Source organism: Amblyomma maculatum, unplaced genomic scaffold, assembly GCF_055883805.1.
Source record: "Amblyomma maculatum isolate TAMU_Amacu unplaced genomic scaffold, ASM5588380v1 scaffold_77, whole genome shotgun sequence".
NCBI classification, from domain to species: Eukaryota; Metazoa; Arthropoda; class Arachnida; order Ixodida; family Ixodidae; genus Amblyomma; species Amblyomma maculatum.
Genome location: NW_028146802.1, coordinates 130,174 through 144,679, shown reverse-complemented (window position 1 = coordinate 144,679; position 14,506 = coordinate 130,174). Strand labels below are relative to the sequence as shown.

General features: G+C 45.1%; 1 protein-coding gene across 1 annotated transcript; it reads left to right on the top strand.

Moving 5' to 3' along the window:
* The first annotated feature begins 343 nt into the window (after positions 1–343).
* On the top strand, positions 344–14,142 carry LOC146170681 (uncharacterized). Its single transcript, XM_084586851.1, has 3 exons — positions 344–499; positions 4,065–4,388; positions 12,425–14,142. Exons 2-3 carry the CDS (start codon positions 4,218–4,220, stop codon positions 12,599–12,601), a joined length of 348 nt encoding a protein of 115 aa, XP_084442977.1. The 5' UTR covers positions 344–499; positions 4,065–4,217; the 3' UTR covers positions 12,602–14,142.
* Positions 14,143–14,506: the final 364 nt, after the last annotated feature.

The window sequence follows — 14,506 nt, the reverse complement described above, 5'->3', positions numbered from 1 at the left end:
TTCTATGTTTGGGAAGGTAAAATCCCCGAAAATGAGGATAGAGGCACTTGGGGTAGCTTGCTGTGAGTTAGATTAGGTTGTTATTTTGCTCGTTAGAAAAGTCATGGGTCGAATGGGGTCGCCTGTAGCAGACTCCCAGTAACAGTGCTATTGGTTATGAATGACACAGTAACTTAATTATTCCGGTCTTAGATTAGCCGTTTTGGGGCTCCGCAGCCTCTTTAGGTGTTTTAAACCGCGCGCGCGTTTTCCTATTTGTGTTGTGTTTGCGCGAGCAGCGCGAGTGCGCATGAGTGAGCAGATAATCTTGGGGGCGGGATGTTAGCGGTGAAAGACGCGGGCAGATACGCGCGTCGAAGCAAGGCGCGAGGCCTTTTTTCGCCCCGGCGGGGCAAGCAGCGAGCGACATGGGCCAGCGGGGTGTGCAGGGACTACGGAAAGCAGACCGGCGTCACGAAGGTGGAAGGAGTGCCTGCAGAAACAGCCTGGGCGTATTCGCGTGAGTTGCTGTAACGCGAGGAGCAATGCTTCTTGTTCCGCCGTGAGCGCTTTGGCCTTATTGCTCGCCCTATTCGCTTCGCAGTGTGTTTTGTCTCGCCGCGGTAAAGCCCTGACATGTTTCCCGCTTCTCTTCGCTGTTCTATTGTCGCGCGCATGAACAGCATGTTCTCAGCGCAGTAGCGCCTGATGTTGTTTCCTTTCTTTTTAATGCATTTTAGTTTATCCGGAATAAAGCGGGGTTATTAAGAGACTGGATTTGTCACTCTTCAGTCGAGACCATGGCTCGCGGACCGGTTTTTTGAAGGCGAGGCCTTCATCTGGCGCCCAATGTGACGCCATAAAACGAGTGACGCCATAAAACGTCATTATTTCAGCTGTGAGAATCGGAGCGGTGACCACGACGAACGATTTCTAGGGAAAGTCTGCTCTGAACAGCTGCCAACTAGCATATCCGTTACGCTGTCAGAGTGTAGCTTGCCCTGACAGAAGCGTCCATTCAGTTCGTGGTGACATCCTCGATCATATTGATAAAGCCATACAACTGATTGAACGGATAAAGGAGGCCTTCCCGTTCACAGTATTTTGTTATCCTCTCCTCTTTGTTAACCTCATTACTTCATTTTTTTCTTGTACGATGTGCACCTAAACATCGAGCACATAAGGTGGGTGGCCCGAAATGGAACTCGCATACTGGGCTCGTGCCGTTCAGGCACTCGTCAGCTCTGTGATCTGTGGTCCGTTGAGATTCCCCTACTCATTCTGCCTGATTTTATCCTTGGAAAGGCCAAAGACATTGATGCTGATGATTACGACGCAGCTGCTGATTTCGTGGTGCCGGTTTTATGTAAACCACGATTTACAGGGGGCTTAGAGCGAGGAGACAAGGATAAGAGAGTGACACAGGACGGTCGCTCGTCTGCTGGCGCTAAACCTCCCTGTAAATCATGGCCTGCCAACTGTACCAAAACTCAGCTTTGCTTAAACCATGTGAACCGTACTTGCGCGGGCAGAGGAGACTTATCGGGAGATATAGGACTGTGGTCGTACAACCAGAAAGTTCGGTCAAAAATCAGGAGTCTCCCGCGGACGTCAGCAGAGTTGGCAGGCATGCGGAAGAGCCTTGCAACTCGGCCAAGTTGATGCCTGCGCTGGGCTTGTGATCCACTAGCTCATGGCTTTCCTCTGCATCGGCGATTCTGCAGAACGTGGCAATGCTCTGCCCCAGGCACTCTGCGGCCTCCGCAGAACAAGCTCGCGAGACCGTAGGCAGTCGGTAGCATAACGTGACTCAATCATTCTTCTCTGGTCCAACCTGTTCGGCCTTCGTCCTCGCTCAACATTTTTAACGCACGACGCGCCAACGCCAGGTCGTTGCGAAGAATAGCCCTATATTCTTTGTAATCGGCCATTACAGGAGTTCAATGCAAATGCTAACACTTGAATTGGTTATGAGCGACACAGTAACTAAATTATTCCGATCTTAAATTAGACGTTTACAACAAAACATAAAATTTGCTGACGATCTGCTATGAGAACACCACCGCTCTTTGATAATTCACGGTCACTTGGGTGAACTTTGATATCAGACAAGTTGCGCCAGAACTTTGATATCACTAACGTCATTTTGTAGCCAGTTTTCTGTTAGAATAAGCAAGTTGCCTTGTGTTGATGCGATGATGTTAGAAACGAGCCTAATCTCCTCTGAAGATAACTGCGTACGTTAATGAAGATTGCGGGAAACGAAAGATCCCTTCTGGGAGTTAGTGTACTCTGTCTCTATTGATGGGATGCGGTGACTGCTACTCGATTTCTGTTAGTTATACACATCGTCGAAAGCTTACCATTTAGGGCCAATGCGATCTGAATTTGAGTCCGGACTTAATCAAGACTCAGATCATGATCTGAGCGTGAATGAGCCCGAGAGAGTCGGTACATGTGTGCGTCCGCCGACCTGTGGGTGATTATAAAATGGTCTGAGCCTCGCGCCTGGAACCGCAGTGAGTCTGGTGAAACTAATACAGGGGGGCGCCACTCGCGAATAAAAAAGATAAAAATGCCGAATAAAAAAAAAAAACACGAACAGGATGGCAGCAACGCGAGCACGAAAACGCAGAATTATTCCCTCCTGAACAAAAATCCAAACGGGTTGTTTGTTACTTAGAAATATTTTATCGCGCCTTTCAAATAAAAAATTCAACTGCACTATATCTCAGTTTTCACCACTTATGATCTAGTCATCCGAAACGGGTGACGTGCTGTGCGCAGTTCATTTTGGTCATTTTGCATTTGACGCTGACTCTAGTCACTGTAAGCGAAAACGCGATCAATTTATAGCTCTTGCTTAAGATGAAAATCGAAATGCCTGCAAATAGTACTCAACCCCATCCCGTCTTTGTGCATATGAGTGTTGAATTGTATTGTTGATCGCAGCGTCAGTACAGCTCCTTAGTCGGCGGTCATTTTGAGTAGATTCCTTGAGCAGTCAGAGTACTTTTCGTGTTCCTGCATACGATATCGCGTGATAAACAATGGCACAATTTATCTAAGTATCTGTAAGATGCTTGGATATCGCGTCTTCAATTTCTTAAATTTCAGTACACAGGGAAGCGTGCGACCCCCGAGTAAGGATCGTTTGTTCGTGCTGCCCAGAAGCTTGTCACCTGTTTCGGGATCTTTTCAGCGCATGGCCGCTGTTCGGCGCCGTTTTGTTTGATTGGTTCTCAGAATGGTCATGTGTTTCAATCTTGTGGCGCAAAATTTTGAGCTGTCGAAATGGCTTCTTGCAGTGCCGTCAAAATGACGTTAAGTTGCAGACACATCTTTAGCAGAGCTATTCACGCCGACTGAATAGTAGATATCAGTAACTGCGGACGGAAAAAAAAAACTGTATAGATGATTGGGAGGAAAACACTTATGCTTGTATTACGGATGAGATAAAAGGTACTATTCCTGTAATCTGACTGGTTCACGTTGTGCAGCGGTAAATACGTCATGCATACACATCAGACTGTTATGACAAAATGAAGTTTCATGACATAAACAATGTCCTGTCATTGACGAAAATGGCAGAAGTTGGGCGCCACGTTAGGCGAGTGCATAAAGCCGCGAATTTGATGTGGAGTACAGGAGACTGTCAACTCACCGCTGTTTGGTACAAAATTACTCTCGGTGGTGATGTAAGCTGAGACATCTTGCTGTAATTACAGAAAGTACTGAAACGACGCTATAAGAGTAGTTTTCAGCCGCGCAACCTTTTGAAGGATTAAAATGGAAGCGCAAATTTACAGCCGCACGAGGGCACTATCTGTCTTCCCGTCGCAAACGCTTTGCTCTCGCAGAGAAATCATTGATCCGTGAGGTTGCCAAGCGAAGCAATGGCGGTCTGCTAACTCAAGCGGCTTATCTGCGCGAGATGAGGCATTTCAGAGAGCACTGCGACGCTTTCGAATTATCTGTCTGGACAGTTCGTAAGTGCGACCACCCGAGGAGTCATATGGTGCTGTGACAGGCTCGGCGGCACCGTTAGACGCACGATGCTGAACTTCGTACTTTTCTTTGCACAGGCGCTACTGGAATGCAGTGGATCGGGCTGTGGCGACTTCCATGTGTCCCCGGGCCATCTGTCTTTTGTGACGTCGGTGACGCGACATCGGCAACCAAGTTTGCATACGGGTGTGTTTGGGTCGCTTATATCGGTGCAATCAGATGGAAACCGCATGGAAGGACTATCACCGTTACCTCGTTTGGACACATCGTTTGGCGCAGCGGCAACATCCGAGACTTCGTGGGAACGGCCTAAAAAGACTGGACGGACAGCAGATCTCTTCAGCGGGCTCGGCGGCACCGTTAGACGCATGATGCTGAACTTCGTACTTTTCTTTGCACAGGTTAGTGACAAATGGTCATTCACAAGTTGCCTTAGAAGCGATTGTGCCTGCCTTGTCGTGCTGCCGATCCCCCAGTGTATTTTTTGTTGCTGCCATGAGTAATCGCGAGTGCTTTGCATGCTGTTGAAGCTAAGTGGCGATGTGGAGGAGAACCCTGTGCCTGATGAACAGAAACTGGATCAAATTCTGAGCACTGTCACGGAAATTAAGGCTACCCAAACTGCTTTGCAAGGTGAACTTGAGGGTGTTCAGTTCAGGCTCACTGAAATAGAAGACACATTAGCGTCCCTAAAGCTATGTAATGAAAAAGTGCAGAAATGTGAGGAATCTGTAGTGGTGATGCATAAGGAATTGTTCCATATCACTAAAAGACTGGATGCCCTGGAAAATAGGAGCCGTAGAAATAATATTGTGACCTATGGATTGAAAGAGGAAAATAACGAGAGTGCCTCCGAGCTTCAAAAAAAAGTAGAAAACAATCTCTTGAGAAGCAAATTGGAAGTCCAGGTCAGATCCATAAAACGCATCCATCGTGTTGGCAGGAAAGATGCTGGCAATGAACGCCCTGTCATCTTGCGCTTTTATGATTTCACTGAAAAGGTTAAGGTTTTTCAAAGTTGCCATAAGCTAAAGAACAGTGGAATATCAATATCTGAGAATTTCTCGGTTCCTGTGCGCGAAATACGCAAAAAATTATGGCAGTATTTAAATTGAATCGTGACAATGGGGATAAAGTAAGTTTAGTTTTTGACAAGCTCAAAATAAACAATAATATGTACGCATGGGATCCCACAGAGGATAAAAGGGTACCAGTGAAGCAAACGAAAAACACATTTTCGAAATCTCATGGTGCTCCCGCTGAATGACGTTTTCACAATATACCATTAATCATTCTGAGTTTCAATGCTAGGAGCATTGTTAATAAGGATGATAAATTATAAGAATTATTCCTGCTTTACAGTTCAGACGTACTAATAATTACAGAAACGTGGTTGCACTCTTCCATACATGACTCGGAAATCGTCCCTGAGTCTTACACACTTCTTCTGATCGGAACAGCCGTGGTGGTGGGGTTGCTATTGCCATTAATCAGAACCTCTACTTCAAGGAAGAGGAAGGCATGGACGGCCATTAAAGTGTTTGGTGCATGATAACAACGGGTAATGATAAGCAGTAATCGGTGGTATTTTTAGGTGCCCGAACGCAACAGATGACTATCTTTTGAAAGGGCATGACTATTTGAATTCTAAAATGAAAGAACGGACTAAAATCATATTATCTGGAGATTTCAATTTACCCGGAATTGATTGGACCACCTTAACTCCTGGAAGAAAGGAAGTGACCAATTGCGAACTGCTTTTAAACATAATGTTCAGTTTTTTGTTTACAGCAGCTGGTTACTATTGCCGACACGCATTCGGGGCTATACTACCTCAGTGCTCAATCTTGTTATTGTATCTAGCATGTGAACCCCGGAACTTGTCATTGCGGAAAGTATATCAGACCATAAGTTACTCGCATTAACATTTCCACAGATGGGACAGCAGAGCACCGCAGTCCACCTTGAGCAGACACGTATTGTAACGAAAGGTTATAGTCGGGCTTATGACGTGAGCATCATCGACTTTATAGATTTAAAGTCGGATATTTATATTTTGGAAAACCGGTCAGTTGTTTAATTACGGCTAAAGCTCAAGGAAACGATAATATACTGGGAAGAAAAATTCATTCCATCCAAGACGAAAAGAAGACAACGTAAAACGCCATATATTACCCGCAATATTATTCACCTAAAGCGAAAACTCGTGAGAATTCGTAGAAGTAAAAAATCACTTGCGGAAATATGTGAACTCCCCCCCCCCTGTTCATGAAAAAAATTAAAGAGGCGAGAGTAAGGTTTTTTTCAAGCACAATGTCGAACTTTATGTCTACACAACCACAGAAATGTTGGCGCTATTCTTCAAAATCTGATGACGCGATCTCAAAAATATAAGTTGACGGATGTATCATAAATATCAGTGAGCGATTGCAAACTATTTAAATTCATACTTCCAATCTGTCTTCACACGTGCAACACCGGTGAATGCAACCCCTGCCCAGCACACTAGCCACATGCCCGAAGTGGTGATAACACAAACAGGCGTAATTAACTTACTCTTGCAAATAGATACGAAAAAGTGTCCTGGTCCTGATGGCATCTCAAACGTATTCATCAGACGCTATGCTGAGTAGACTGCTCCTTTTCTGTGCGCAAAATGTACCGAGTCACTTAAAACAGGTACTGTTCCACAAGATTGGCTCCATTCAAAGGTGAACCCTATTCACAAGGGCGGCAGCAAATTGCTGGGGAACGCATACCAACCTATATCATTAATCAGTTCTTGTTGCAAGGTAATGGAGCATATAATTCATAATGCTATCATAACATACTTAGAAGAGAACAACCTTCTATTCCCCAGACTACATGGCTTTCGAAATAAATTGTCAACAGCTACTCAACTGTTTGAAATCACACTGACCTGGCATCAATAATTATTTCTCGACTACAGGCTGATACAATCCTCATAAATTTCGCTAAAGCTTTCGATCGTGTTCACCATAAAAAATTGATTTTAAAACTAGAAACGATAGGTATTGATCTGAAAATAGTAGCATGGATAGAAGCCTATCTTTCCAACCGTAAACAGTTCATGTCAATAAATGGTTTCGACTCAGATTACCTTGAAGTCCTTCGGGGGTCCCGCAGGGCTCCGTTCTTGGGCCCCTGCTGTTTCTCATATATGTAAATGATATCTATTTGTGTGCCGAACATGGAGTGACAATGAGACTTTCTGCAGATGACTGCGTGATTTATACAGCCGTGAACAGCTCTGGTGAGCAAATGAAACTTCAGTCTTCATTAAAAAACATTTCTGACTGGTGTGCAGCATGGGACATGCAAATTAACATATCGAAAACGGCGCATTTAAACATAACAAGAAAAAAATTCCTTTGTCTTACAACTACACATTATCTGGCTCCCCGATACCACACGTAGCCAAAGCAAAATACCTGGGGATCACACTAACCCAAGACCTTAAATGGCATGCACACATCGAGAACATATGTAGCAACGCATTCAAGCAGCTTGGTTTTCTTCACCGCAGACTAGCAATGGCTCCACCGCACGTGAAGTTAACAGCCTATAAAACATTAGTACGACCTATCCTTGAGTATGCAAACATAATCTGGGATCCCCATCAAGCGTACCTGATCGAAAAGTTAGAAACAATTCAGTCGAAAGCACTACGATTCATATATTCAAAATACTCATGTCATGAAAGCGTAACAGCCATGCGCATCACTGCACAAATACAGATCTTGTTTTGTCGCCGGAAAACGACTGTAATGAAGTTCCTTTACAACATTTATCATCATAGATTAAACATACATAAGGAAGACTACCTGTTAACACTCCAGCGTCGATCCACCCGAGGTAACCATAACTATTGCATAAGACCATTCTTGGCGCGTTGCAACACGTTTAAATACTCGTTTTTTCCTAAGGCTATCGAAATGTGGAATGCGTTACCAAGTGAAATTGTTAACATTACTAACCCTGACAGGCATCGATAGATCGCCAAGTACTGCCTTAAACTTCAGCTCCAACACTGCCATATTTGTCTAGCACTATGCATACACTTCAATGTCAACGAAATGGAGTCTTCCCACTATGGAAGAAGCAAGCAAATTTACTGGCAGCTTCTTTTTTAATAAGGTAATGTACGCGCCATGTATATGGAACATGTTTGCTTGTCACTTATGATGTATTTCACGTAAGGTTTTGCAGATGTGTGCATACAGGCTCACCATTTGCTTATTATTCGGAAAATAAAAATAATTACTCAAGAGCACGTTATGACACTACGCTGTAATCATATGATGTTGTTAACTGACTTTTTCCTTGACTGTTTTTTAATCCAGCCAAAAAAGAATCTTTCTTTATTGCTTTGCATTTTACCGTTACGACACTAATGAACATGTGCACGCGGCGTCACCATAGCTTCATACCACGATTTCCAGTCATCTTTCGCTTTCTTTCCCTTTTCTCATTTGATCCCCGTCTGTATGTGCAAATTGGCCCCCCTGGGCATTGACAAGTTAACCTCCCAGCTATACTCCGTTCTTCTGTTTCTGTCTCTCTTTCTCAGAAATCTTTCGCGTTATGCAGGAGCCCTTTCGCGCGCTAGCGCATGAAAATTTAACAGACTATGTATGCCTTCCACTAAATTGGTTGTGCGCGTGTCTGTAACTGGGTTACACTTGGTTATATTTTCATGCGCTGGTGCGCAAAAGGCTCTTGCGAACGCGAAAGATGTCTCTCTCTCTGCGCTGCTTTCCGCGCTCCACACAACTCAAGTTAACACTTTAAGAACTTAGCAGGCTTGCTGACCTGATGGTAGCGGGGTTTAAAACGGCTGTTCAAAAAGGTGGACAGAAAAGCCAGTAGCTAAGACTAATTTTTGATATTCTGAGACTGGACATGGATCATGACGGATGCGCGGGCGCCGCTTAGCCAGTGCTGGAGCCACATCGCAAATCTGTCGATTCCATTGTTTACGACGGCGTTCTTAAACGTTTTAGTTCTTGCATTCAAATGCCGCTAATACGTGGATGTGAGAGGTCATCGGCGGTTACGAGGGGCAATGCCATTTTCCGCTCCTATTCTGTGCCAATCAACTGCGAATATTTCGTTGCCATTCTTTCTCTTCAGCTGTAACGTTCCTCGAGTCTCATAAACCCGTTCAGCCTTTCCGTGCGTAGCTGCTGTTGAATGTGCACTCGCCAGCAGGCTCCCGCAAACGCAATGCCACCTCACGACCGCGCTCTTGCTCGCGCCGGCCGTTCGCGCATGTATTGTTACTTTTGATAAAGACGGTATGGCATATGTCATCATTTTGATTTCAATCGCAAACTAGGCTTGCGACGGCGTTCTGAAGGGTAAAAGAAATAGAATGGCACCACCCGGAATACTGCAAATGAAACACATGTTTGATATAGAAGTTGTGAAATCTTCCACCACATGGAGGTCCATTAGTGATGCCGTACGCCATCGTTATGAACCCCGTCGCCTGTTGACAATCCCAACTGCATCTATTACAACTACAGCAATGGCAGACGGATTTCGCATTATGGGGCTAGTAAGACATTTGCGTTATTATGCCCATAGATTTCGTGTACACTATTTCAATAGACACGAGTATCGAGCTCAGTGACCGGAGGAACAAAGCGGATGCCGAAAAATTGTATCGTTTGGTTTACAAATACTTTTGTGTGGTTTGGTAAGCCCCAGGCCACAGAAAATTCAGATATTAACTAGAGTTGCACTCAACACCTTTAAATATCGGTGATTCGTCGATAAACATGCATTCGAACATTCTTGGTGACTGACGTAGCCGAAGCTAGCCACCGCCGGCGTTCAGATTCAGATGCAGTATATCGCTTTTGCTTCATTATCATGCAGTTAAACCATGCCGATAATACTGCGTGAAAAGATAAGTGCGTATCATCCCACGAGACAGGTAGATGATAATACACCGATGCACATAACCCTGTCCATTTATGCGCATTAGTTTATGGCAACATGCACAGTCTAGGGTAATGGTCATTTCCGGGGTAAAAAAAATAAAACGCTGAATAGGAAAGCGTACACTGTCAATCACACTTAGCGGGAAAATGCTTCCGCGTGATCATGCACCTGTGGAACGCCATTGCATTTAACTGGTCCGCGAATCAATGCTAAGCGACGCGCGAGAAGATTTACAACGATGCGGTGCTTCATGTTGACGGCCACTCTGCATCAGTTTGCTACCCGTTTGGGTACAATAGCGCTTCTCACGCGTGCAGCCCGCGGGGCCGGGTTCCTGTTTAGTATGATTGACTCCCCATGCGCGAAAAGAGAAATCCCACTGCGCGGACACACTGACAAGCTGCGTCGTTCCAAAGGCAGGGCTTGATTTTTCCCAACTACTGCCCTTGCGTCACCAGGGCACTCAAGTTGTATAGATTGGATTGTATAGATTGTATAGACTTTGTATAGACTGGATTGGCTGAAACTGAACGCGCGTCACCTGCTGATCGGACGCGGCGCACCAAAGAAAGCGAAACGTGCACACAATATTAAAGCATAACAATGGTTAGTCAGCCATAAATACAGTCAAAATAAAACGAAGGTTAAATGCTCCAAATATCAAACAGCCACAGCAAAAAAAAAGGCCTTAGCGCACCATAAAGACATCCAGACGAATTACCATAAAGCAATGCCTGAATGTAACGCCATCAAACAAAAACAACATAAAATGCAAAAGCTTTCTCCCGAAAGCTCACCCTGCTTATGATTGTTCATCGCATCGGCCCATCTAGCCGTCTATTATTTATTAAATGAGGTTTTCTGCGTTTATTTGTAGCGCTACTCCCACCTCTCAAAAAGGTAGTCATTGGGGATATGTTTACCCGGAAAGCAAAAATGTCAACGTTGAAAAAGATTAAAGAACGCTGGATATGTCGAGGAAACGACTTCCGCATGTAGATGAAATTTCAGAGACTCGCCGTTTCTTAATTTTGTTCCATTCACTTCATTCCAGTGTGGCTTTCGTTTCAGTTTTATTTCGCTTTGTTCTTTTTCTGTTAATCGTTAGTTTCTCCGCGCTTTCTCTTATAATTTCGTTTCCTCATGTATATTCACCTTTCCCTCCAGTTTCTTTTTTCCCGTCTTTCTTTGCTTTATTTTTGTCGGTACTATTTTTTTTCCTTTCATATACAATTTGTGCCCTCCTCCTATGAGCGTCTTTTGTAATTTCTCCGTTTCTTCCTTTTACTTTCCTTCTTTTTTTTTCTCTTCGTGCGAACCAGTTTTTGCTTGTGCGCTGGTTGTAGAATGTTCAGCTATGTGTGAGCTTAAATGATAATGCATTCTAAACATTTCGGTGTGGATGACTTCCAGGGGACTTGCCAATTAACAACACCGTTCTTTTTTCCTAACTGGAGTCTCTGGGAACCTTTGGCCGAACTTTAACATTTATACGCAGTTGCCTTACTGATCATTTCGAAATAATAAACTTGGCCGACATTTTATTGCACCCAGCATCCATTAACCAATGTACGCCTCAGGGTTCAATTTTAGGACGACTGTATTTTTTAGCATGCATCAAGAATTTTTCTGGTTATTTCACCAAATCTAACTGCATTTTATGCGCTGATGACACTACATTATATACTAGTGACAGAAATATAAATGATCTAATCAAAACTTTGAAGCTGAACTAAAACTTACAGCTGACTGGTTTCAGGTAACTAGATTGAAATCAATCCTTTAAAGAAAAAGAAATTTTACGATGTTTAATTCGCAATCATAAACAGGCGATTAATATTGCTCTACTTTATTTGGATAACCAAATTATACCACTTTCTGAATGCACTGCATTTCTTAGTGTCCCACGAGACAAACATCTGAGATTTAGTATGCAGTCGGAATCATTGTCAGAATGGGCTTTTTGTATTGGGGTGCTTCTTAGAACACATCATTACTTTCAGCAACATATCCCCCGGGCACTTTTTTTAACATATTCACAATCAATTAACATACTGCATATCAACTTGGGGAACTGCATATCTCATTAATATATCAAGCATTCATCATTTACAAAATAGTGCAGTTCGAATATTTAGCTTTCCTCGGTCCTCTCCCCCCCCCCCCTCCCCCTATACCGGAATCTTATTATCCTTTCTTTGCTGAGTCTGCTTCGCCACAACAGTTCTGCTAATGGTGATATTGTAATTACTGCTCTTTTTTCATCTTTGTTCAATTTTGCGGCAATTTGCTACTGCCCATAATTAACACTATCTATGACAAGCAAAACCTTCTGTTTTCAGCTATAACTATATGGAACTCACGGCCCTCATGCGCTAAAACAGATCAGTGTCCAGGTTTTTCAATAATAACGTCAAAGCAATAGCGGCTGTGACTCAGTGCTAAAGTGGTGTCTCTTCCTGTGCAGATCCTTGGATGCATCGACAAGCTGGTTTCATGGAACAATACTCCAAGTGGCGTCATCTGCGCATGCTTCGCAGACGGGTCATCGACTTACGAGCAGCATGCTGAAACCTTCGCCAGTGCATCGCCCCTGTGTGCCATAGCTACGGCTTGCCGGGTGGATCAACGGCTCGGCTCCTGAGTGTTCCATGGAACTTTGGTGCTTGTGAGCGCACCGTCGACTTCGGGAGCAGCGCGACGTCACCAGCCAAGAGCTTAAAAGCGCCATACGAGATCTCGTTCTTCAGTGGACAAAGCAACAGCGGCTGTGACACAATGCTAAAGCACTGTCCCTTCATTGTGCAGGTATGTTACCTTGAGAATACTCGGTGCCTAAAATCAGACAATCGATCATTGCTGCTGTTTCTTTGCCCACAAGACGCAGTTGGTTTGTGTTGGAACGCCATGTATTATATCAGCCACCTATTGTTGAGTGGAGACGTGGAGCTCAATCCAGGACCTCCTTAATCTGACCCCCCAACGAAGCCCGGAAACTTATCAAAATGTAATCAGCCTAATTACAGCACTTCTGTACTGTCCACGTGCTCTGCAAAGACCGCTCAACAATCGGCTGCTGTAACGTGTCCAACTGAAACTGATAACATTGTGACCATGCATGCCGAAGTTGTTGAACGACACAAGCATATGTCTGAGGACCGTGGCAATATTAAGCCATTCCAAGCATTCGTTAACTCACGTTTTGATATGCTTGAAACCCGCGTGGCTGCAATTGAAGCGTCACCATCTAGCTTAACAGTTAGCGCGTTCCGAAATTAAAACACTAACTAGAACTGTGGCTCGGTTGGTTGAAAAGAATGAGGACCATGATAACCGATCCAGTCGCAACAATATTGTTACGTTAGGCGATCCATGCGCTCATATGCGCATAAGAAGGAAAAAGAAGAATCTCGGTAGTTTTTGGTGAAGACGACGACGACGTTCAAGCAGTGTGGGCTGCTGGTGCCTGCAGGAAAGGCCTGTTGTGTGAAAGCCTTGTCTTCTTGTCCTAGCCGTTCGCCATCGCCTCGAGCCTACCGTACCCGATCACCTACTCCTCGCCGCAGCTTGTCCCCAACGTACCAAGGCCCCTACTCGGGAAACTAGGGAACGCAGCGCCCGGACGTGGCGCTGTGTTACCAACCCGGACAGCCAATTGTGTTTCGACCATCGCACCACGCAGCAATTTGATCAATGCCCCCGTAGATAGAGTCCCTGTTCCCGCTCTCATTGACACTGGAGCCCATATTTCAGTCCTTAGCTCTTCGTTCCGCCAACGCCTCAAAAAGTTCTTGCGTCCGCTAACACCTCTGCAGTTCGTGTTGCTGATGGCAACACCGCTACCATCATCGGAATGGGCACCTCGCGCGCTAGCATCGCCGGCCACCACGTCCCTGTGCTCTTCGCCGTCCTTACTACTTGTCCTCAAGCCTTCATTTTAGGCCTATACTTTTTATCAGCCCATTCCGCTTTTATTGACTGTTCCTCCGGACGTCTGCGCCTAGCCCTGGTCCATTGTGTTCACGATCCTAGTGCTGACCATTCCCAGCCTCGCCTCCGCTCTAGTACATTTACTCGCCTACCTCCCGAGGCGGCAGTATACGTGCCCATGTAACCTTTTCCTTCCCTTCCTGACGGCGACTACGTTGTAAACCCCATCACCGACGTCGCTCTACAGCGCAATATCGTCCTACATTATAACATTGTGCACGTCGCGAATAACCACACCTACATTCCCGTACTCAACTTTAGCATGTCTTCGCAAGTTCTCCCGGAGAGAGGTTTTCTTGCCGAGCTCTCACCTTTGTCCAGCTTTACTATATCAGCAGTACTGTCTGACCATGACGCCGAGGTACCTGCCTAACCAGTCCCGTCACAAAGCCCGGAGGACCGCATCTCAGCTATGGTTGCCTCTGGCCTGCGTCCCGAATAGGGCAGAGCCTGTGCCGGCCTTTTGCGGTCATACAGCGACATTTTTTATTTCGGTCACGGATCCCTGGGCCAAACGTCTGTCGTTACACATCGCATCGATACTGAGATGCCCGCCCTA